This window comes from Littorina saxatilis, linkage group LG15, assembly GCF_037325665.1.
Source record: "Littorina saxatilis isolate snail1 linkage group LG15, US_GU_Lsax_2.0, whole genome shotgun sequence".
NCBI classification, from domain to species: Eukaryota; Metazoa; Mollusca; class Gastropoda; order Littorinimorpha; family Littorinidae; genus Littorina; species Littorina saxatilis.
In genome coordinates this window covers 3,773,038-3,797,744 of record NC_090259.1, presented here as the reverse complement: position 1 = coordinate 3,797,744, position 24,707 = coordinate 3,773,038, and the positions used below count along the sequence as shown (strand labels likewise).

Below are 24,707 nucleotides of genomic sequence, written 5' to 3'. Positions count from 1 at the left end.
CAATCTCTTTTACTGTGAAAACAGCGATTCGTCCACCAAGCCGTGACGTCACGCGTAGTTACCCGAAAGCAAAGCCAAACGTTTTGAGACCATGGTAAGTGGCGAATTATGAACAAAAAGAGGCTTCAGTGTGCTAAAAGATGACCGATCTTGCCCTCCGAAGTTTCTTACGTATCCTCGTGTATAATTTTGTGGGAGTGAAGTGATCTTGACGTCCTGTGTTTGACGAAAAAGCGGGGGACAAACCGAGCAGAAAGAGCGTGCAAGGCCGGTATGCAATGTAAACACTCCCGGTTTGCATTCTTTTGGCATCTTTGTTTGACAAGTTCAGTGCCTTTGATGCTGAGTCTTTCCCACACGTTTGCTTTCAAAACAAGCGATATTCTAGTTTTTGAGGATTCGCCGAGTAACTCAGTAGGGTTCAAGATCATTTCATCATTTGTGGTGTGAAGAAGTTATCTTCAAGTGGTATGGATTATGCCTTTGCACCTGCACACTGCCCAAATCAAGCCTCTTGTTTGCTGATCCTTGGTAGAACCCAGTGCACAGTTTCTTTAACAAATCCTTGTTTGTGTGAGATGGAGTTCATTTTAAGTGTGAGAACTGCTAGCAGAGTTTTGCAGTAACCTTGACTGTGTTATTAATTCACATTAGTGAATGCTGATGGGGTCTATGTCGACCAAAAGAGTGGGATTCCCTGTGGGTGGAATTCCTGGAGGGGGATTCCCTGTATACAGGGAATACCACAGGATTTAGTTCCTGTAGCGTGTCGCTGATATCGCTGACAGTCACGTGATGCTTGGCGACATCGGTAGAATTTGATGTTTTTCAATCTTTTTTGATATTTCTTAGAAATTCGAGTATGGTTTGCAAGTTTTATTGAAAAACTCCACCCTGTGGGATTCCCTTTATACAGGGAATCCCCCTCCAGGAACTACACCTACAGGGAATGCCACTCTTTTGGTCGACATAGACCCCATCAGCGTGACAGTGTGCATGCGTCGCCACACATGCCTCATATTTATGCACAATAAAGTTGTGTTACCAGACACGGATCATAAACTTTTAATAACCAAAGACACAGTTAATAGTCTTGAAAGAAGATGCTTTACGTTCAAAGATGTGTTGTGAAACTACATGTGCTTAAAACTGCATGTGCAGATCGAATGTGTATTTGTACGTTTTATAAGTTCATCATAAAAATTTCTATTTTCTGCATTAATTCTCTCCTTAGCCTCAATGTGCATGTGTGATTTGAGTCACAGTGGAGAATTTGTAGAGACTTTTGTTTGCTGATTGTGTCATTATATCCAGTAGTAACAAGAGGCGAAGCCATCAAGGCTCACGTAAGAAATCGACAAACAGTAACACAAACTCAATCACTCCGTCACACACACACACACACACACACACACACACACACACACACACACACACACACACATCCACACACACACACACATACACACACACCCACACACACACACACACTGGCACACACACACACACAGAGAGAAAGAGCATAGGTGAAACTGTGCAAGAAAGCGAGACACTAGATCTAGATCTGTCTGTCTGCATGTAGCCTACTTACAAGGACACGACTGCCAACTAGTCTCGGCGCGCTCAAAATAATAATGACCGAGACTTTCAGTACTTCCTTCGCGTGACGTCTAACCCTCTTACGTCATAATGTGACGTCAATGTAATGTGACGTCTTCAAATGTTAGAGTTTCTACCACAGACATACACACGCACAGACGCACGCACGCACGCACGCACAGACAGACAAAGTTATGATCGCATAGGCTACACTTACGTGAGCCAAAAACTAATTGATACACTTGTGTGGCAATAAAATCATGCATTGCTTTGTGGCAGATTTTTTCTTTAGTTGATTGGCATTATGTTCAGGTGTTACACTAACAGTATTTCAAATCATTAATGAAGTGTAGGTTATTTTTATGAATCACATTGCATGGAACACCCCCCCCCCCACCCCCATAAGACCTCCAACTGACAATTTAGGTCCTTAAATAAAGAGTCTTGAATTTAAAACTATAGGTAAATTACTGACTGACTGAAAAGAGGATAGAAGAGCAAGATCAGAAAAAAAGATGGTCTAAAAGAGGGGGGTGGGGTGGTTGCTGGTCTGCTTTATTCATGATTCAGGTTTTAATTTACTAACCAACGTGTGTGCAGGGTTTGTTAGCTCTACTACGGAAGCTGAAGTCCAGCCCAGACAAAGAGCTGCGAATCTTGCTGCTGGGGTTGGACAACGCAGGGAAGACGACATTGTTAAAACAGCTAGCATCAGAAGATGTCAGCCATATCACACCCACACAGGTCAGTATGATGTGTGACGAGCATAAGATGCAAGGTGGTAATTAATGAAAGTCACCTTTGTGTCTTTTTCTCTCTGTGTCTTTTTTTATCTGTCTCATATATATGTATATACACACATGAGCACAATTTCTTTTACTTTAGTAATTTGTTTGTCTCTCTCTCTCTCTCTCTCTCTCTCTCTCTCTCTCTCTCTCTCTCTCTCTCTCTCTCTCTCTCCCCCCCCCCCCCCCCCCAGTCCAACTGCCTTTGTATTCTTCTTTCTCTCCCTCCATCCCTTTCTATTGACTTTCTCTTCTCTTTCTGTTTATACCCGTCTCTCTATCCCCTCCATCCTCTTCCTATCTCTTTCTCTCATTCTATGTCAGTGTCATTCTCTCTCTCTCTCTCTCTCTCTCTCTCTCTCTCTCTCTCTCTCTCTCTCTCTCTCTCTCTCTCTCTCTCTCTCTCTCTCTCTCTCTCTCTCTCTCTCTCTTTCTCTTTCCCGGCCCTCTCTCTATCACTTGCCCTCTCTCCTTCTCTCCTTGGTGTAACGGTAATGTAATTTCTTGCCCTCTCTCCTTCACTCCTTGGTGTAATGGTAATGTCATTTCTTGCCCTCTCTCCTTCACTCCTTGGTGTAATGGTAATGTCATTTCTTGCCCTCTCTCCTTCACTCCTTGGTGTAATGGTAATGTAATTTCTTGCTCTCTCTCCTTCTCTCCTTGGTGTAATGGTAATGTCATTTCTTGCCCTCTCTCCTTCACTCCTTGGTGTAATGGTAATGTAATTTCTTGCTCTCTCTCCTTCTCTCCTTGGTGTAATGGTAATGTCATTTCTTGCCCTTTCTCCTTCTCTCCTTGGTGTAACGGTAATGTCATTTCTTGCTCTCTCTCCTTCTCTCCTTGGTGTAATGGTAATGTCATTTCTTGCCCTCTCTCCTTCTCTCCTTGGTGTAACGGTAATGTAATTTCTTGTTTTCTTCTTGTGGCCAGGGTTTCAACATCAAATCAGTGCAATCTTCGGGCTTCAAGCTCAACGTCTGGGACATCGGTGGACAGAGGAGAATCCGACCCTACTGGAAAAACTACTTTGAAAACACAGACCTTCTTGTAAGTAGTGCCAGCCAGCGCCATCTATTGGGGTGTTTTTGTTCTGTCTTTGTTGCTTTTTGCTGCTTGCAATTGTGGGTTTATCCTTTATTGTACCTCATCAACTTTCTGTGCTTTCCATCTGATTTGCTTTATCTCATCTTATGACTGTTGCTTCTTTCTTTGTTTTGTCTCATCTTGTGACTGTTACTTCTTTCTTTGTTTTGTCTCATCTTGTGACTGTTACTTCTTTCTTTGTTTTGTCTCATCTTGTGACTGTTACTTCTTTCTTTGTTTTGTCTCATCTTGTGACTGTTACTTCTTTCTTTGTTTTGTCTCATCTTGTGACTGTTACTTCTTTCTTTGTTTTGTCTCATCTTGTGACTGTTACTTCTTTCTTTGTTTTGTCTCATCTTGTGACTGTTACTTCTTTCTTTGTTTTGTCTCATCTTGTGACTGTTACTTCTTTCTTTGTTTTGTCTCATCTTGTGACTGTTACTTCTTTCTTTGTTTTGTCTCATCTTGTGACTGTTACTTCTTTCTTTGTTTTGTCTCATCTTGTGACTGTTACTTCTTTCTTTGTTTTGTCTCATCTTGTGACTGTTACTTCTTTCTTTGTTTTGTCTCATCTTGTGACTGTTACTTCTTTCTTTGCTTTATCTCATCTTATGACTGTTGCTTCTTTCTTTGTTTTGTACCTACTGTGTTTTAGGGACTACAAGACGCTTTCTTGTAAAATATGCAACCCCCACTTTTTAAGGTTAAATTTAGAAAAATTCACACATTTATATAAAGCTCTTCCAGCATATTGGGCCCAACTATGTCCATCCTGGATGTACAGAACTCAGAACTCTTCTTCTTCTCTCAGAACTCATTTAATTGTCATAAAAACACAGTAAAGGGTTTATCAGACACGAAGTGGATATTTGTAAAGACAAGAAGAAATATCGTCCATGGAGCAGTGATTACAACATTGTTATGTATCTGTAGTTATGTCATTATTGCGTATAATCATGCAGTTGTATACAAATTCAGCAAGTTGTTGCTGTATCGGTACGTCTTGCATCGTCATCAGCTGACTCGGATTTCGAGCATTAACACGTGCATGTTCCATAAGCTGCAAGCGTAGATCATGAAATCTTGTACAACTATCCAGGAAATGGAGCTCGTCTTCAATTACGCCACACACGGTGCACTTTCTATCCTCTCTGGGTGTGTTTGTGTATCTCCCCCCTTTCGATTTTTAAATCGTGAGCGCTAATACGCAATCTACACAGTGCTTTTCTGTGTTTGGGGTTGGTTACACACGTCAAGTATGTACAAGATCAAAGCCTCTGCACTCTAATACATGGTTGGCCATGTGACCTCGGGTTAATGTCTGATATTTTCAGCTGAGACTAGCTGCCTGCCCTTACTTACAATTACGGACTTTCTTACCCCGGGTCAATGACCAAGTTTTCAACTGTGAGACGGACGCCTTTGACGTCTGAGAGGAAACTTTTCCAGGGTCATCAAAGCATAAACATGCATATATATATAACTACAGGAGGAGTGTTTATTTCTTTGTATAGCAATGTGGGTACATGGCATTGCCGGTCAATAGGACGCAAAAGTCAAAGATGAGGAAACAAGTTGCACCTAATAGTCCTGAAAGTACTGTGTTACTTTCTCTTTTTAACCCCTTCACTGCCCACCCCGTATGTATTACGTGGTCATTTTTGGTTTGTCCTACGCCCATACACGTACTAGGTATGTGGCATTTACATCAGCACTTTTCAGGACATTTGTGAAAACTAAATGGGAGGTAACCACTGTCCAATTTCTTGATGGGGTTTAAACACAGTTCTTTCCCATTGACCAGCAATACCAAAATGCTAATATACTGTGGCAGTGAAGGGGTTAATTCCATTCCTGTTTCTCTTGCTTTGTTCATACTGTTTGGTTCATCATGTCATGTAGTCAGCCTGTTCTATTTGGTGACATTTGTAAAGTGCTGAGTTCACAGTTTGGAATTTTCATCTGCAGATATGTTGCAAAGATTATTGAGTGTCTCTTGGAAAAGGAGACAGAGCAGTGTCATGTTACAAAGACACACCACAGAAGAAATGGGAAAAACAATCGCAAAAAAGCCTTGCACATCAATGCTTGTTGGATTTTTGAACAGAGCTGTATTTTAATAAAGTTATTTAAAGTGTAGCATTCTTCTTTTTTGTAACACATTTTGATAGAGAAGTGAAAAATCTTCACTGTAGCTTGTAGCTGTTTCATCAGGGTATGAATGGTTTTGTACTTGTGAGTAATGCCTACCGCTCTTTAGACTTACAAGATGTTGATGCATTTTGCATGTGTGTGCAGATATATACGTTATAGACAGTGATGCATTTTGCATGTGTGTGCAGATATACGTAATAGACAGTGCCGACAGGAAAAGACTGGAGGAAACAGGAGAGGTTAGTACGCAGTGCTTGTCACTTTGACTGAGGATGAGCTTGTGTGTGTGTGTGTGGGGGGGGGGGGGGGGGGGTGAGGAAGAGGGTTTGTGTTTAGCACACATGGATTGGGAAAAGATGGGTGTGTGGTGAGGAGAGGGTATACTGTGGGGGAAGTGATGTTCATATCCACTTTCACATTTGGACCTAGTTATTAACATGAACCAGAACGTGAAAACTATGAGCATGATTTAAAGAGGGAGAAGCCTCAGAACCACGTGTCTACAGGCCTGAAAGTGGCGAGTATTTTACTCGCTATGGCGAGCAGAAACATGTAAATGGTGAGTAGAAATGTTAATCTACTCGCCATATGCGAGTAAAGTTGCTGAAACAAATGGTTGGTTTGGCAAGTAAAATTTGCTCTCTGGCTAGTAAATTATGAGAAGTATTAGCCAAAGGTCAGTGCCCCATTTTGTGGACTTTCAGCGCTGCTGGCCCAAGAGTCATGCAGTTTGCTTGAGGGGTTGAAACAATGAGACTACACACAAGGCTATCTTAGAAGTAGTGTGTGAATGTCCTGTTATTTCAATCTTAAAGAGATACGATATCGATTAACAAAAACAAGACGTCTCTTTTTCACTTTCTATTTCAAAGAGAAGTCTCTGACATCAAAACCCAAAGTTAGAAAAGACGTCATAACGTCAACATTGGCGTCACATAACAATTCTGTCATTTGTTCTGCAAGTTTTTCAAGGAAAAGAAAGATTTTTGAGAAAGAAGTTTGTCTCGGTGTCTTCAATATACATGTATCAGCTGCATAAAACTAAGGGTAGGTCACTGTCAGGCTATGGGTATCATGCATCATTCATTGCTGTATGGGATAGTCTTTGTAGTGGTCTTACAACGGTGTGTGGGATAGTCTGTTTAGTGGTCTTACATCGTGTGACAGGAACTACGGGAACTGCTGGAGGAGGAGAAGCTGGCGGGCGTGCCGGTGATGATCTTCGCCAACAAGCAGGACCTGGTCAACGCCTGCGCTGCACACGAGATTGCCGAGGGTTTGAACCTCAACTCCATCAGGGACAGGGAGTGGCGGATACAGCCCTGCTCCGCCATCTCAGGGGAGGGCGTCAGGGTGAGTCTTCTTTGTCTTCTTCGTTCATGGGCTGAAACTCCCATGTTCACTCGTGTTTTTGCACAAGTGGTTTTTTTCGTGTATGACCGGTTTTACCCCGCCATACAGGCAGCCATACACTGCTTTCAGGGGAGGTCAGGGTGAGTACTTTGTGAATTCAGCGCATCCCGAAGCCGATCGAGTATTTTGACACATGATTACAGTTTTTGAGTCACTTGAGAAAAAGTGACTCTATGTAATCGGTCAGTGTTAGTCTGTCCGGCCGGCCGGCCGGCCGGCCGTCCGTAGACACCACCTTAACGTTGGACTTTTCTCGGAAACTATCAAAGCGATCGGGCTCATATTTTGTTTAGTCGTGACCTCCAATGACCTCTACACTTTAACGATGGTTTCGTTGACCTTTGACCTTTTTCAAGGTCACAGGTCAGCGTCAAAGGAAAAATTAGACATTTTATATCTTTGACAAAGTTCATCGGATGTGATTGAAACTTTGTAGGATTATTCTTTACATCAAAGTATTTACATCTGTAGCCTTTTACGAACGTTATCAGAAAAACAAGGGAGATAACTAGCCTTTTCTGTTCGGCAACACACAACTTAACGTTGGGCTTTTCTCGGAAACTATAAAAGTGACCGGGCTCAAATTTTATGTGAACGTGACTCATTGTGTTGTGAATAGCAATTTCTTCCTGTCCATCTGATGCCTCATATAATATTCAGAACTGCGAAAGTGACTCGATTGAGCGTTTGCTCTTCTTGTTATGTGTGAATATCGAAAGAAGCATTTGTTTTAAATGTATTGGTAAACTTTATTAAGAGTGGGATGGACGCGTGTGAATAATGTTTGAATCATGGATGTTCAAATGCTGTGTGGAGTAGAGTACGCTCATTTTTCTGAAAATAAACTAAGTTTGTTTGAGAATAGTCCAAGAGCAAAACAGGGGTTCCCAGGTCTGGATCAGACCACCACTCCACTTGGTCACATGGCCCAGACCAGATTGTGTACATCTTACAATGGGAGTTCCACTCTATCTTTCTTAGTGTTCAACTGTTGACCCTGTGGAGGCATAGGGACTCTGTAAATCCATGTTCTTAGAATAATTGTTATTGTTTTTAACAATTGTTTTTTTGAATTAAGAGATTTTTGTTATCCTCTTTTGTTTCAGGACGGGATTGAATGGGTCATCAAGACGTGTAACAGCAAGAAGAAGTGACGGCCGCTTTTATTATGAGACACTTATCAAAATCTTCATCTTTATTCTGCAAAAAAGCTTGTGACAGTTTGTTGTGAGTCTGACTGCGCTGTACTGCAGAACACGTAATGGGTTCAGGACAGTGGGGCTGCCTGTAGATCTGTGTATGGCTGGATAACTTTTGTGTGTCTCACTTCTCTGTCGCTCATAATCAAACACTGATCAATGATTTATTGTCAAGCCTGGTTTCTTGATGTTCGCTCTTGGAGCAGCTGAAGTTAAAGTGATGTACTTAATGATATTTGTGCAGGTATGCGTCTTCTGCATTCTTTGAGAAGGGTTTCCTTTATAAGGGATTTTTGTTTTGTTTTTGTTTTTGTATAGGGTATATTGGTATAACTGTCATTCACGTGTTTGCATCTGTGTGTCTTGTTGGTGATATTTCATTTGTCTGAGGCTAATTAAGATCTTAAAGTGACTGTTTTGAGGGTCTGTACTTGCTTTCAGCGCTATTTTCTTCCTTGGGTGGCAATACGTGGCAGCAAGGATCTAAGAAGGTTATGGTTTAACTTTGAAGTTGTACAGTTGAGTGGAATGTGTAATGGATGATGTTCAGAAATAACTGTGTCGGCTTGGTGTGGGTTGTGAAAAAGTGAATACCTGTACTCTTGCCTTTATTGAGGCAACATTCCCCACGTGACATTATAATTATGGGTGTGTCTGTAACACATGGACAAGGAGCATGTGTTGAAAGCTTGCCTCACAAAGAGCAAGAGGTGTGTTTGAAACACTTGGACAAGGAGCATGTGTTGAAAGCTTGCCTCACTAAAAGCAAGAGTGTTCCCTCTTTCACAACCCGCTCAAACTTGACAGAGTTATTTCCAGAGTTTCTCTATTTCTGGCCTCTCATTCTTTCCAGTACCATTCCTTACCCCCCGCACCCTCTAACAGTCTTGTCATTTAATTGTCATAGTTTTCTTCTGAAATGAATTTGTTTTTGGTTTTGATGGAATCCCATTCCATGGCATATTGGGAAAATGCACAAGGAATGTGTGTTTTCTGGTGTTGGGATAATCCGTTTAGTCACTGACCCCAGCACCTTTGTGTATTAGCTTTTTATGTGTACGCCATTTCCGTCCACTGGCTAAACAAGTGTTTCTCTTTTTGTGGGGTTTATCTGTGTCGTAGAAACACCTTGTCATTCTTTTAAATGTTATTTGATTTGTATGTTTAAGATAAGGGCTTGGCACTTTTTAATCTTCATCTGAAACTAGCATGTGTTTCTTTAAGCCTGTCCTTAATTGAGTGAAGTCCACTAAGCGAAGCAAAGCTGGCCGCACAGAGCTTTACCACTGAGTTTTTGGTAAAAAGACTTCGCGTAGTCTTCGCGAAGTCGACCTCAATTAAAGACCGCCTTGAATGTGAGTGATGTGTGTTGAACAACTGACAAGTTTGGTGTATGCTTTTGTGCATGTATGTATTATAGTTTCTGAGATATGCTTGTAACAGAAGATATGTACCCACTTTTTATGAAAGTGGTCATGCCGACACAGTTGTGCAGAAACTGTCTGATCGTTCAGTGCTGGAAGCACCCAGCAGAGATGTCATCCTGTGCAAATTCACCCGCTCAGCTAGGATGTGTTAACCCTTTTTTTCCCAGGCCAGCCTGGCCTTAAAGATGTAGCACTGTACAGACGAAGTTGAGGTATTTGTTTTATTCAGTTGATACAGTTTTCTGTGAAAAGAATGAAACTGATTTTATTTTAGTATGTCTTTGTAATTTCAACTGGTTATGAATTTGTGACCTAAATCAAGTCAAACCTGGAATCCATCGCAGAGACAGAGAGTGATACTAGTGAGACTAAAACTAAGTTACAGTTGCTTGTTTTTCCATCCTTTAGACATACATGTAGTTGTTAACACCTGTGTGTGAATTTTTGTCACGTTCTTGTTTTGAAGACTTATTTTTGTGCGGTACGTTTTGTACCTGTAACCCTATCCCTCTCATGGTTTGCAGTGTTAATTAAGTTTGTAGCTGTCTGCTTAATCATGGAGTACGGTATGTTTTTTTTTAATATTTACTAACTGTTCTTAGCACATGGCTATGTTACGTGAAGTATAAATTAATGTGAACATGAAAGTGTGATTTAATATAAGTACAGTAATTGTCTGTATTTTGGAGTCGACAGAAACAGTGTGAGAATCAGAAAGTGTCTTCAACTAATCTATAACAGAACATATCATTAACATAATATTATGGGGTAGAAACATTCCAAGTGTGCTACACTAACTAACGGGAGAGGTTTTCATAACTAGAAGTGCTCTGTACATACATTAGTGGCTACGCATGTGTCCTCCAGTTTCACATCATGATAGACATTCCTTCCGAAAATAACTCGGTCAAGATTTTGAAAACGTTTTAGAAGAGTTACCGTACACCCCTGACAGTGTCAGGCAAGCAGAAATTGCTGCCAACCAGTGAAGACCAGCAACTGCATGCAGCGAATAACTAACTCTGATGTTCATGTTATGCATTGTCCACTCAGTACTGGGTCTTTTGTTTTTCAAATACATATACATCGGAGTTAAGGATTCGGGTTATTGTTTGCCTATAACTGTCAGGCATAACAATATATAGAATGAGTTATTTCTGTAAAACGTCATAATTCAATTGTCCGACAATCACGACACACAGTAGATTCTCTAAGTCTGATGGAAATACATATTCTCTAAGTCTGGAAAATAAATCTAAAGTGTTTCTTTCTGGTTTGCTTCAAAGTCGTTTGATGCAAATTCCTCACATTTTTGTGAATTTGTGATCAGAGGGCAGCGACAAGTGTCCCTACATTGCAGGTGGCCTGTCAGGAAAGGTATGTTGGTCGAGGTGGCCTGTCAGGAAAGGTATGTTGGTCGAGGTGGCCTGTCAGGAAAGGTATGTTGGTCGAGGTGGCCTGTCAGGAAAGGTATGTTGGTCGAGGTGGCCTGTCAGGAAAGGTATGTTGGTCGAGGTGGCCTGTCAGGAAAGGTATGTTGGTCGAGGTGGCCTGTCAGGAAAGGTATGTTGGTCGAGGTGGCCTGTCAGGAAAGGCATGTTGGTCGAGTTGATGGGCAAAGGAACAACTAAAGGTGTTCTCTTAATGGAGGGGCCTTACATCGCTGTAGCAGGGGAGGTTTAGGATTGGGCATCAGCGAATTTTGTTTTTTGTTAAATATCAGGGCTAGGTTTTTATGCATGATTGCGTACAATTGCATGTGGCCTTAGTATGGGAAAGTGTTGAGTTAGATGTAAGCTAGTAATGAATTTAATCATCTTTACGGTATAATAACTGAGCAGATGTTTGTGTCATCAACGTGTTTTTCTTTGTGGGTACAGGAACTGGCACTTTAGTGGACCAAGTCAGGATAGAGTTGTCTTTCCTGTACTTGTTGCAATATATCACTGGCACCAGATACCTGAATGCGTGTGACTGCTTGCACCTCAACGACATATCTCTTTCCTTATTTAAATACCAGAGTGTTTAAGCATTGAAAAGTCTCTATGGATGATGAGACAACAGATTTCTAATCAAATCAACGGGCCTCAGAAATGATGGAAAATGGCTCCATTTTGTCATATGTGATAACAGATTTTTGTCATGTCACGGGCCAGAAACCCTTTGATATCAGCAACATTTTGAATGTAACATTGTGCTCTGCTCTGTGTGGATTAGTCTGGCTGGGGGGCAGGTGGAGAACCTTTAGTCTGGCTGGGGGGCAGGTGGAGAACCTTTAGTATTAATTTGTTTAAAGCGGGAAACAAGTCAGTTCAGCAGAAGATAGTACTCAAAACAAATCAACCAAATTAACTTTATTATCTCACATCCTCGTCCTGAACTTCTTCTTTTATAAAAAGTTGCTTTGATTTTGTTAAATGATAAAAAACACTCTCCGCTGGCCCCTCTAATGCAGTGCAAGTACAACACCATGACAAGACTGCATCACTGCACAGAGCGCAGCACTGGGTGTTAAGACTGCATCAATGCACAGAGCGCAGCACTGGGTGTGAAAATGAGTCGGCTCATCGCATGATGGACGCCTCATATCCGTCTATAGAAAATTAGCAGCTCTTGGCTTTCAAGGAAACAATTTGGGGGCCTGTATTCAAACTGGTCTGGAATGTATGTTGACCACTCTTCACCTGTCCTTATTAAATAATTACGATGATATGTCAATTGTTTTATTTATTTGGCTGGCCATTGTATGGGTTGCGTGAAAATGTTTGTTAGAAATTGTCCTTTGCCTAATGGTTAATTGTCATTTGCTACCGTTTTCCTTCCTTTTTCTGTCTCCCACATTAACATCGTACATCATTGATTTCTTTACGAGTGCATTGACATAGGCGTGCAACATGTGTTCATTCATTATCTCTGTTACGTGTCTCTCTCTCTCTCTGTGGAATACACACCCTCTGATAAAAACACTATTGACTTTAGCACACAATCACTCTTTAACTCATTCTCTCTCTGTCTCTGAGCTCTCTGATGAGAAAAGCACTTCTGAAGTGACTTTTGAACACACATAAACATTTGTTAATTCTCTCTCTCTATCTGAAATGCACACTAGCTCTGATTTTTAAAATAACCAACAACACACGTCTGAAGTAATTTTTCACAAGTTTACTGTTCCGTGAACAATTAAGAGCATGGAGATTCATCACAGATGGCTTCACAAAGACAGGACAACACTGTTCTACAGCGGAAACGATATACTAAATGGACAACTGACACTCAATAGCTTGTCCACAATGACAATATTGTCTTAACAAAATTCTAAATACACGTAAAAATGATTCTAAAATATTGCCCTTGGACCACAAAACTGCAGCCCTCAAAGCTATAAATACTACAAAGGGTGACCATGCAAGTGTTGAATACAACAAATATCTCAACAATGTGAACATCTACAGCAAAACCTCCCCACGCAACCCCTATCCATAACGACACATCCTGTTTTCTGACCTATCTTTTAAATGTAAAAGAAGCATATTTAGAGTTATGCCCCTACCCTCGGAATTTCCTACTGGATATAAATTTTTGCTATTTAAATACTGACTAACTGGTGAAAATTTGACGTACAAGCAACCAAGCTTGGGAATCATTTTCTCTCTTCTTTTTTCCCCAGCATACACATACACTTACGACCTAACATTTGTTCACACCCATGCAGAACATCTGCTATATATATAATATTGTATAACATTCACACACACACACACGATTCATAACAAATCCCTTCATTTTGATTTTTTGATGGACTATTTTCTCCTTTCTGTTTCTTTTGTTCATGTTTTTTCCCTTTCTTGCTGTTCTTATTTTCAGTATCAAATTATTCTAGAAATGTCAAAAAAATCCCATACCAGCCACTGAAATGATTCCACGTTTCATAACGCACAAATCAGCAGTAGAATACAGACTCAGGTAGTTAAGTGGGAGAGACACACGCAGTCAGACGTTGTTAGTGTGAACAGACGGTGGTGATAATTGATGATAACCGGCACAACCGATGATGGACCAATGGCATCGTGTGATGACGCGAGGTGCTAGTGTTTCAAGTTGTTGATGACAGCGTGTGTAAAGTCGCTCGTTGTGTCGTGTCCTCCCATGTCTTTCGTTCTCACCTGAACAACAAATTAAATCATGTTCAGGTGTGCAAAACTACTGCAAATGATCTTTTAAATCTTGTGGTACTGGTGTACAAGACTAACCTTGTTTTTCTTGCACACTATCTCCCTCTCCGTCCGTCCCCCCCTCTCTCTCTCTCTAACATACACAGAGCACTAACCACGCTATCTCCCTCTCCGTCCGTCCCTCTCTCTCCCTCTCTCTCTAACATACACACAGAGCACTAACTTTATGACCTAACTATAGCTGTACCCGTTTTCTAAGTCTGTACGCAGCTTATATGCACGCACCTTTACATACACACACACATACACACACACACGACCGGAGTGGCAAAGAACATACCCTGAAATTCTTGTCTCAGTCGGTGCACATACACACAGAAACCAACTTCATGATACAGTTTTTACTGCTTAGGTCGTAAATGAGAATGTGCAGTTGATGTTTTAACATGTCAAAGACACACACACAACAGTACCTTTCCAGCCTTGATAACCTGGGGAACGGCGTCCCGGATTACCATTGAGTGGTACACACACACACACACACACACACACACACACACACACCTTCCCAGCCTTGATAACCCTATGCACAGCGTCCCAGATGAGCATGGAGTGGAACTCGAGGTGGATATGTTTGAGCATGTTGCATGCACTGAGCAGGGTGGCCGTGGGGTTGGCGATGTTCTTGCCCACCGCTTCAGCGAAGGAATGCCGAGCACCCTGCACACACACAGCACACAGGTGGAAATCACTTCATATGGCAATGATCTCAGCTCAGTGACCGCTCACTCTTGAAACTGCTCAACCTTCTTCTTATTCCTCTGAGTTCCCAACAATATTTGACCGTTACAAGCTTTCTGTCCAACACAAGTATCCACAATACCCCTCCCCCCCCCCCCCCCCCCCCCCCCGCCCCCTCCAGGGGTTGACATACAGACAATAAAGAAAGGCTCAAGACTGGCCACATCCTGACTCTAGCTCAGACAATAAAGACAGGCTCAAGACTGGCCACATCCTGACTCTAGCTCAGACAATAAAGACAGGCTCAAGACTGGCCACATCCTGACTCTAGCTCAGACAATAAAGACAGGCTCAAGACTGGCCACATCCTGACTCTAGCTCAGACAATAAAGAAAGGCTCAAGACTGGCCACATCCTGACTCTAGCTCAGACAATAAAGACAGGCTCAAGTCTGGCCACATCCTGACTCTAGCTCAGACAATAAAGAAAGGCTCAAGACTGGCCACATCCTGACTCTAGCTCAGACAATAAAGACAGGCTCAAGTCTGGCCACATCCTGACTCTAGCTCAGACAATAAAGACAGGCTCAAGACTGGCCACATCCTGACTCTAGCTCAGACAATAAAGACAGGCTCAAGACTGGCCACATCCTGACTCTAGCTCAGACAATAAAGACAGGCTCAAGACTGGCCACATCCTGACTCTAGCTCAGACAATAAAGAAAGGCTCAAGACTGGCCACATCCTGACTCTAGCTCAGACAATAAAGACAGGCTCAAGTCTGGCCACATCCTGACTCTAGCTCAGACAATAAAGAAAGGCTCAAGACTGGCCACATCCTGACTCTAGCTCAGACAATAAAGACAGGCTCAAGTCTGGCCACATCCTGACTCTAGCTCAGACAATAAAGAAAGGCTCAAGACTGGCCACATCCTGACTCTAGCTCAGACAATAAAGACAGGCTCAAGACTGGCCACATCCTGACTCTAGCTCAGACAATAAAGACAGGCTCAAGACTGGCCACATCCTGACTCTAGCTCAGACAATAAAGACAGGCTCAAGACTGGCCACATCCTGACTCTAGCTCAGACAATAAAGAAAGGCTCAAGACTGGCCACATCCTGACTCTAGCTCAGACAACAAAGAAAGGCTCAAGACTGGCCACATCCTGACTCTAGCTCAGACACACAAACACTTTCTTTTTCTCACACACTCTCTTTCTGGCATACACAACCACCCTAACGCCCCAAACAAACACAAACTATCTGTGCCCTCACATTCACTACTGACCTGTTCGAAGATGGCCACGTCCTGACTGTAGCTCTCGCCGGGCACCACACCAGCACCGCCCACCAGCCCTGCAGCCAGGTTGTCGATGATGTTGCCATAGAGATTGGGCATCACCATCACGTCAAACTGGTGGGGGTTGGACACCAGCTGGAACAGCCACAACATCATCAGCATTATTCTTGTGGCCACGGTCACAATCATCATCAGTATTGTCATCCTTGTCATCGTGCTCATCATCATCGACAATAACCCCATTCAGCCCTGTGCGAGATTCACTGTCCTACTGGATGAATTTGATTAGGTGTATATGTTTTTGTCCAAATATTAGTTTCAGTATGTTACAGTACTTCCACGGGGTTAGGTGGATGAAAGGTTATGATCATTGCCATCATCATCATCGATGAGGGTGGGTGTGTTATCATCATTGCCATCATCATCATCATGACGGATGAGGGTTGAGTGTACCTACCTGCATGCAGCAGTTGTCGATGATCATGCTCTCGTACTGGATGTCTGGGAACATCTTGGACACCTCCTCACAGCACTGCAGGAACAAGCCGTCACCCAGTTTCCTGTCACAACACACACAGCTATCATAACACACACACAGCTGTCATAACATGCACACAGCTGTCATAACACACATACAGCACTGCAGGAACAAGCCGTCACCCAGTTTCCTGTCACAACACACACAGCTATCATAACACACACACAGCTGTCATAACACACACACACACAGCACTGCAAGAACAAGCGGTCTCATTTTCCTGTCACAACACACACACACACACAGCAGTTCAAGATAGTGTAAAAATTATGCTTTCTGTTGATATGCTGGCAAATTTTCTTTCACATCCATGGTATTGGGGACAAGGTGAACCCAATGTAACCCACGTCAGGTTCACTTGCTACTTTGTGTCAGGCTCTTTTTTTGAAAGGTGAGCAACCTATTTACACAGCTGCCCTTTATTGTTTGACTCACTTTATCTGTGCCATAACTCTTCCATAACGCTTGGAAATCGTGACAGAGTTACCTCCCAATATTGTCTACATGTGAAATGAAAGAAAAGCCACTCACATGATGTTTGCTTTGTGCACGGCGGTGACCTTCTTGCGGTCGTGTCGCATGGCATAGTCAAAGGCAAACTTGGCGATGCGCATGGAGTTGGCTCGGGTCACGATCTTCAGGCACTCGATGACCCCTGTCACGCTCTCGTGCTCAAGGGCGCTGTACTCTCCCTCCGTCTGCTCGCGGATGATGACAAAGTCCAGGTTGTTGTGGCGCGCATGAAAGCCGGGCAAGCTCTGGATCCACACCACGTTGGCAAACAGATCAAGTTCTCGTCTGGAACAGGATACAGGACAGAAATCATGACACCGTAAAAAAAAAAAACTTACCGACAAATACATGGCGGACAAAACAAAGTTTGCCCTTAACATGTATCATTACACATTTTCTTTGTATATTGAATATCATTGAATTCAATCAGCACTATTCAGCATTCTTGACAACAAAAAAAGACCATCAAACTGGTTGCAGAAATGTATTACTTTCCTCAGAAAAAAAGTCATGCTCAAACCTCTGAAATTAGTGAAAAAGACCATTACCATGCCTGGCTGTATATATGTTTGCTGTGAAACCTTGTTTCACTCATCCCAACTTCTGCATCAGAAAACCAGATATTACACTGGCCGTTAACCAAGCAAAAGCCCACCCCTGATATAACTGCTTTGCCTCCCAAGGGGATATACCCGTGCATCAGCATTCTGTCGCACACAAAAATCCCGTAATCTTCTCTTCCACTTTTGTGTTTGTGGACTACAACTCCAACTTACATTTGAACTTCTTTGGAGTAGACAAACATGTGTGACCGTCTTTTTTTTCTCTCTCTGTCTTTGAGTCTCATGCTTATTTTGTCACTAAATTGCACATGTAACACCCCCCCCCCCCCCCACAACATGAATATTTGTACGCTTCAGCCCCCATTTTAAGGCCTCAACAAATTTGAGAAATCAGGTCTCAACAAGGATGGAATTTTAAAATGGGGATCAGTTGAAAGAAGTTGTTGAGGGAAAATGTGAGAGGGGATCGAGTGCTGACACAGGGGTAGCACAGTATCCCAGGTGCGGTGTCACGGACCTGATCTTCATGTTGAGCGTCTGCAGCACCCCGCCCTTGAAGCTGGAGGGGGTGGTGATGATGCCCTTCAGACCCACACCGTTTCGCTTGAACGAGTCCACCACCGTGTCCACGCTCACGCTCTGTGCGGGCTGCACCTCACTGCACACACACACCAAACACTTTCATCTTTCCATTTGGATACTAGCTCTACCTGATTTTTTAAAACCTAATGTATTGGAGCCGTTTATGACCAATGATCCTTTCCTTCTTGTACGTCAAAAGATCCACTTAGAAACATAGCGACAATCAATAACCTGGGTGCTCCATCTGTCACAGAGTTCAACTTTAAACAAATGTTATATGGTAACAAACACCAGGGCAATCTTTGAACTTGATTCACACACAAACATTCCCACTCCAGATCTGAGATGGTGATTGAGGCTCACTGTTTTCCCCACAAGGATTGTGGCAAATGAACCATGTTGAAATCTTCAGCCCAGCACCACTATCATCTCCCTACTGCTCTGTATGATCTCAAACAGCACACAGCCCAATACCACCATCATCTCCACACCGCTCAGCCTAGTACCACTATCATCTCCACACCGCTCAGCCTAGTACCACTATCATCTCCCTACTGCTCTGTATGATCTAAAACAGCACACAGCCCAATACCACCACCATCTCCACACCGCTCAGCCTGGTACCACTATCATCCCCCTACTGCTCTGTATGATCTCAAACAGCACACAGCCCAATACCACTATCATCTCCACACCGCTCAGCCTACCTGATGAAGACCTCTTCAAAGTCCACAGGCACCCCCGCAGCGCTGAACACGTCTCGCACACTCAGCATGATCTCCGGACCCACTCCATCGCCCGGAACCAAGGTCACCTTGTTGCGACCTTCAGGGTGAGACACGGGCTCTGCTATTTGCTGAAAAGGACAGCAGTGCATGCACCTTTCACTCACAATAGTCTTGATTGAATGAAGCAATTACTTGCAAACAAGCACGATTAGCACTCAAAACAGTCAGGGCAGCCTGATCTACGGAACATTTAATTCAAAGCACTAAACTGTGAAAATAAGCGCAAAGGGAAAGCAAATGAATTCTTGTGTAAAAGGAACACATGCTGTTACATGGTTAAAAAAGAAAATCCGATCCGAAGCCACATACAAACAAGAAATTCCTCCGAGGTAGGAAAAACACCCCCGTCAAAGGGAAATAACCTTCTCAGTTGGTGGCAGTGACTGAGTGAGAATGGTTATTTCCCTTTGACCATTAAGATGTCCCTCTATAACTCCTTGTAGAATCTTAATCCACCAATAACTCCCTAACCGTGTGTTTGACTGGTCCCAATTTTTGTAAGGACCGTCTCAGGAATGTATAGAACCTGTTCAACAAGTTTGGTGACGATCGGTCCGTTCATTCTTGAGATCTATATGCGAACACAAACAAACAAACAAACAAACACATCGAGCGAAACCTATACACACCCCTATACCGGGGGTGTAATTACAGAAGGTGTTAGTATTTCATATGGGAATAACCATGTATAACTATTCACAAGATGGGAAAGACAGGCATCAGGTTTTACTCAATATATGTAGCTGTACATAAAAACTTTAGCAAACCAAAACAACTTCTATATATATATTTTTGGAATCAGAAAATGATACAGAATAAAATGAAATCCTTTTTGGATCAATTGCTAACATATTTTCATTCAAGTTTCAGATTTTTAATGACTAAACTCCTTAATTAATTATTGAGCTTCCACGCTGAAATGCAATACCACAGTTAAAAGGCCGGGCTTTATCGAAGATTGCTTGACCAAAATTTCAATCAATTTGATAAAAATCTGAGGGCGTGAAAGTGCCGCCTCTACTTTCACTAAAAGCCAAATATGACGTCATCAAAGATAACATTTTATCCAAAAAAATAGAAAAAACATCTGGGGGTATTATACGCAAGAACTCCAGGCATGAGCAAGATCGGTCGCCCACTCGCCACAGGCGACCTAAAATGAGTGTGGGTGAGTAGAAAGTCTTATAATGATCGCCCGCTTGGCGAGAGTACATTTTGGGTCTGTGGTATTATCATTTTCCAAGCGACGATTGTCTGTTGTGAAGCACGTTGTCGTCTACGATTGCTAAAATTAGATGTGATCGGAGCTCCAGTTGGCAGTTCCAGCTGATCGGGAAATTCTCTTTAGTGACCATGAACCAATCAGAATGACCGTATGATTTCAGGGTTATCAGGACTATTCGTTGTCGCGATTTTAACCAATCAGAAATGTCAGACGCAGCACGTGTGTCTCAGAAGCCTAGGCAGATCTGAAGCTGTAAACATGTAGAAATACTTGGACAACTGCCAGCCCCCCCCCCCCCCCCCCTCCCAATAAAAAGCCAAACCAGAGGGAACAAAAAAGTATGACTCCGGACAGAGGAAGCGTTCCTTCCAAGCAGACTATACAAAATCTGACTGGTGAGCAGAGAGAAAAAAACGTCATGTTGTGTACTGCTTGCAAAAAGCACGCCGCTTCTGAGAAGGAGAGAAAGGGGCCATTCGTTGTTGGTACGGACAAATTTAAGCTAGAAAACATACGTGCACACGAAACATCAAAGTCTCACCAACAAAACACAAAAAAATGGGTAAACTCAAACAAAAAGGTCGAAGACACCGATCGAGGGGGGACACGCTATGCACCAGCTAACGCAAGACCAGCGTGCTCATGTCGCTCAATTGATGCGATCTGTACAGGCGCTTGCAAAGACCTGTTTGCCTTTCACCACGTTTGAATGGATGGAATCGTTTAGTTTTTTGGAAACTCATTTTTGTGGGCGAGTGAATTTGTTTGTGGGCTAGTCAATTTTGAATTTCACTAGCCCACAAGGCGAGTGAAAATTCTGGAACTTGCATGCTCATGCCTGAACTCACATGTAAAGTTTTACGTAGTTTTCTAGGAATCGCTCTATACATACATATACACACACACCACACCCTCGACGTCTCAATTCCCAGTCTATGTTAAAACATTTAGTCAAAACTTGACTAAATGTAAAAACACCTGAAACGTCAGCAAGAATGGGCCAAATAAGCCAGATACATGCGTACTAACACAATGGTTGATTTACACCACGACTGACAGGCACGGCTACAACAAGTGTAATTCCAATGACAAGTGAAGAAGCTTACCACTGGACTGTGTGACGCGGCCCCAGTGTGCACATTGTGCTGTGCAACAACAAACAACTTAGGCTGCAACACAACGCAAACTCATGCAACAACATCAACAACACTTTCTGCAACGCATGCAACAACATCAACAACACTTTCTACAATGCATGCAACAACATCAACAACACTTTCTACAACGCATGCAGCAGAACCCCCATTTTAAGACCTCCAAAAATCGAAGAAAATCAGGTCTTAAAAAAGAGGGATTCATAAAAAGGGGGTCATTTGACAGAGGCTATAAACAGAAAGTCTTTGAAAACCAGGTCATAAAAAGGAGGGAGTCTTACATTGGGGGGTTCCAATACATCCATTGTACAACAAAAACTCAGTCACCCCCCCCCCCCCCCCCTTCCTTTTCCAGAAACTGGCAATTTACATGACTATAAAGGCTGAGCATGCTGAGATTTCCACAACACAAACGCATGCTAAAAAGTGAATAAACTAACACTTCAAAACATAATCTTAAACAGAATGTTGTCATTCAACAACACTCACATCACCCGGATATGGAAAATAAGCTTTTTTGGCAAATCTGTTTTTCAGTTGCTTTGTGACGTCTTCAGCTACTTCTTTCGCAACCTTTCCCAGAGGCTCGCCCGCGCCCCGCTTCTGCTTGAAGTAAACAAACACCCAAACCTAATCAAAGATTCAAACCAAGACTAACAAACACCCAAACCTAATCAAAGATTCAAACCGAGACTAACAAACACCAACCTATTCAAACCAAGACTAAGGCCAAAAAAAATAATAGGTCTGTTTACGGTAACATAGGGTGAAAAATTAGGGTCGGTAGGTCGGTTTTTTTTGTGTTTTTTTTTAAACATTTTTCTCCTTTTTTTCCCTCCCCTCTCTATGATGTTTCACAGTTCATTTCTTCTCATCAATCCCTGTTTTTGCCTGTTGAAAAACGTTAATGATACTAAAACTCGCTGGATAGGTACTGATAATTTTCACCCCATCCTTTTCATGACAACATTTATCAAGCTTTACAGCTAGCGGGTGGCGAACACCACTGCGTGCATCCATTTTGAAAGGAAGTAACACGAGTGACGACCCTTTACTCCTAACAGTACTTTGAGCTTACCTCCCTTCTGTCGTCTGCTGTTTGAGCGCAAACAGCTCTATTTTGGATGCGTGGGTTGTTTTGGTTTTTTTTGGTTTTTTTCAGACGATCCAAAAAAAAGATTAGGGTCGGGCCTAAAAACTAGGGTCGGTCGGGTTACCGTAAACAGACATTTTTTTTTGTGTGTGTGCCTAATATAGCAACAAACAGTGAAACACCCAAACCCATTCAAACCAAGACTAACAAACAAGACACCTCAAGGCATGCTTGCCTTTTCTCACCAAATCTTAGCCATCCTCGAAGAGAGAAGCGTAATTGTGCCCTAAAAATCCTAATTCCTCACCCCACTTGCCAATTCTCACATCAAAGAAACAGGAGACATGAATGATGAAGATCCTCGTCTTCTTCTTCATATTGAGGGAATCTATATACACTACAGGCAATTATCCTCACTGGTTGGTGCGCCTAAGGTCCCTTGAGTGAAAGATAAAGTGGATATTGTACCTATGAAAATGAAGACAGGGGTGGGTTGGTTGGCCAGCTACTGCTTTTCCCCAGCCTCATAAGGACCACTAAGCATACTTGTCTTTTAAATACAGTGAGTAGCAATATATACATGTATACATTATGTTGGGAAATGCACTGCATAGAAAATATTGTTTTCTTACAGCTTTAAACTTGAGCACGAATGTGTAAATAGACTTGCAGATAGGGTAAGGGATTATCAATCCGACCCATTTCCCCATTTACATCAATGAAAAGGTTCTTACGTTATTACAACCAAAAGAATGCCATTCATTCAAGCGTCATTCACGAGTCGGATAATGACGCTACTTCATGGAAAAATCATATCGTCGCAACAGTTATTTGTGTCATCTGCACTGCAGCGCAAAAAGTTGCCTGTTGTCTGCTTGTTTGTCACAGCCTATGAAAGAGAAAAGTGAAAGTTTTAGAGTGGGCTAATGACTTGAAGTTTCTGGCAACAGCTGAAATAATTTGATGAACAGAGTTTTGTTTACTTCATATGGTTGTTAACAAATGTCTTCAAAATTACATTTTGGGAGATTGGACTAAATCTGCTGCACGTTTTAATCACAGTTGAGAAATTCTAATCCATTGGATTTTAGATACACAGTATCAGTACATAACATCATGTATTGTTAATGTTTCTGACTCTTAAAAGAATATATATATGAACATGTGAAGATGTCAGATAATGTAGTTCTTGATCATTTAGAATTAAAGTGAATCTTGTGTTGATAAAATAAAAGCTGTCACACCCCCCCACCCCCCCACTTCCAAACAGGTGCACAGTTGTCTTGCAGAATTAGTTGACAACATTGCATGTGCGTGGATGAGTGCATGTGTGTGCTTGCGTGTGGGCCTAATAGAGTGCCCGTTTTTGCTCAACGAACGTTTAAACTTCATCTTGAACGATCATTACGGTTTACAAGTACTAGCCTAAACAATCTGGAAAGAAACATTACGTTCTGCATCATTTTGGTGGAGTAGAATCAGGTCGGTTTTAGATACACCTCGGTTGGATTTAGGACCAGACACCTACCTCCAGTGTTTACCGATAACCGATCGTTTATTCAACTTTACGATTTAGAGCTCTGTGAATGAAACAATAATCTCAATCGGTCGATCGGCACCTACCTTACATCGAATTTTCTGTCAGCTATCGCTTGTTAACACACATTTGGCTGCTGTTGCATCAAACTGATTTTGATCTAGTAGTTTATCGACTGGAGTAACTTCCTGTGGCTTCTTTAGAACTTGAATACCATCCCGACATAGACCATGCCTGCTAGCAGACGACCAACGAAGGAGCGGAATGACATTGACACATCCAGTTATACACACAACACTTTTTGGACAACACATTCCTCTACAACCCTGAAAATACGCTCGAAGTTAAAGAGCATTGATTCATCTCAGCAAGCAGAAAACTCACAGTGCTCAGTGGTTTTGTTGTTGACGAAAGAAGACCCACTTTCTGCAGCAGTAGACGGGACGACCTCAAGGTTGATGCCATCTTGCCGGTTATGACGTCATAGGTTCAAGGGAGCGGTTCGTGAAGATTCGCGCAAGACACTTTTTTGAATACAAGAACTATTTGCTTAAACGAAATAATCGGTTTTGGTTTTATTTCTTTACATTATTAAACAATGAAAGGCATAAGTGCTGTCGAAGTATATTCCGTAGATCCTTACATTATGATTTTAGTTTCAGATAAGGCTCCCTACCAAAGACAGACTTTGCATCTAATCGCCGAAATGTGGTGGAATAAACAAGAGGGGTGGGGGGGCATAGACAAGACAGCGTAATAGGCTGATGGGGTCTATGTCGACCAAAAGAGTGGGATTCCCTGTAGGTGGAGTTCCTGTAGGGGATTTCCTGTATACAGGGA

The 24,707-nt window shown here is 42.3% G+C and overlaps 2 protein-coding genes across 4 annotated transcripts; one reads left to right on the top strand and one right to left on the bottom strand.

Annotated features, from left to right (window-relative positions):
• Positions 1-17: 17 nt before the first annotated feature.
• LOC138948232 (ADP-ribosylation factor-like protein 3) lies at positions 18-12,378 on the top strand. Its single transcript, XM_070319749.1, has 6 exons — positions 18-94; positions 2,200-2,343; positions 3,315-3,431; positions 5,810-5,860; positions 6,789-6,974; positions 8,141-12,378. The coding sequence occupies exons 1-6, from the start codon at positions 92-94 to the stop codon at positions 8,186-8,188; spliced, it is 549 nt and encodes a 182-aa protein (XP_070175850.1). The 5' UTR covers positions 18-91; the 3' UTR covers positions 8,189-12,378.
• Positions 12,379-12,807: 429 nt separating this feature from the next.
• On the bottom strand, positions 12,808-24,379 carry LOC138948231 (isocitrate dehydrogenase [NAD] subunit beta, mitochondrial-like). Of its 3 annotated transcripts, none has more exons than XM_070319747.1 (9): positions 24,252-24,379; positions 21,190-21,252; positions 18,778-18,926; positions 18,006-18,146; positions 16,944-17,210; positions 16,332-16,434; positions 15,863-16,009; positions 14,397-14,552; positions 12,808-13,823 (listed from the first exon to the last, which is right to left on the bottom strand). In XM_070319747.1, exons 1-9 carry the CDS (start codon positions 24,330-24,332, stop codon positions 13,746-13,748), a joined length of 1,185 nt encoding a protein of 394 aa, XP_070175848.1. In that variant the 5' UTR covers positions 24,333-24,379; the 3' UTR covers positions 12,808-13,745. The 3 variants fall into 3 exon arrangements, with proteins under 3 accessions (XP_070175848.1, XP_070175847.1, XP_070175849.1); XM_070319746.1 differs by lacking the exon at positions 21,190-21,252 and adding an exon at positions 21,727-21,840 and having other exon boundaries at positions 24,252-24,345; XM_070319748.1 differs by lacking the exon at positions 21,190-21,252 and having other exon boundaries at positions 24,252-24,348.
• Positions 24,380-24,707: the final 328 nt, after the last annotated feature.

What these genes read in the sequence shown, in the direction of transcription:
- LOC138948232 (XM_070319749.1), top strand. An exon ending in GACTGGAGGAAACAGGAGAG is followed by an intron (nt 5,861 to 6,788) that starts GTTAGTACGCAG and finishes ATCGTGTGACAG; the next exon opens with GAACTACGGGAACTGCTGGA. An exon ending in TCTCAGGGGAGGGCGTCAGG is followed by an intron (nt 6,975 to 8,140) that starts GTGAGTCTTCTT and finishes CTTTTGTTTCAG; the next exon opens with GACGGGATTGAATGGGTCAT.
- LOC138948231 (XM_070319746.1), bottom strand. Translation starts at nt 24,332, where the DNA reads ATGGCATCAACCTTGAGGTCGTCCCGTCTACTGCTGCAGAAAGTGGGT. An exon ending in ACGCTCAACATGAAGATCAG is followed by an intron (nt 17,211 to 18,005) that starts GTCCGTGACACC and finishes ATCCTGTTCCAG; the next exon opens with ACGAGAACTTGATCTGTTTG. An exon ending in TCGACAACTGCTGCATGCAG is followed by an intron (nt 16,010 to 16,331) that starts GTAGGTACACTC and finishes TGGCTGTTCCAG; the next exon opens with CTGGTGTCCAACCCCCACCA.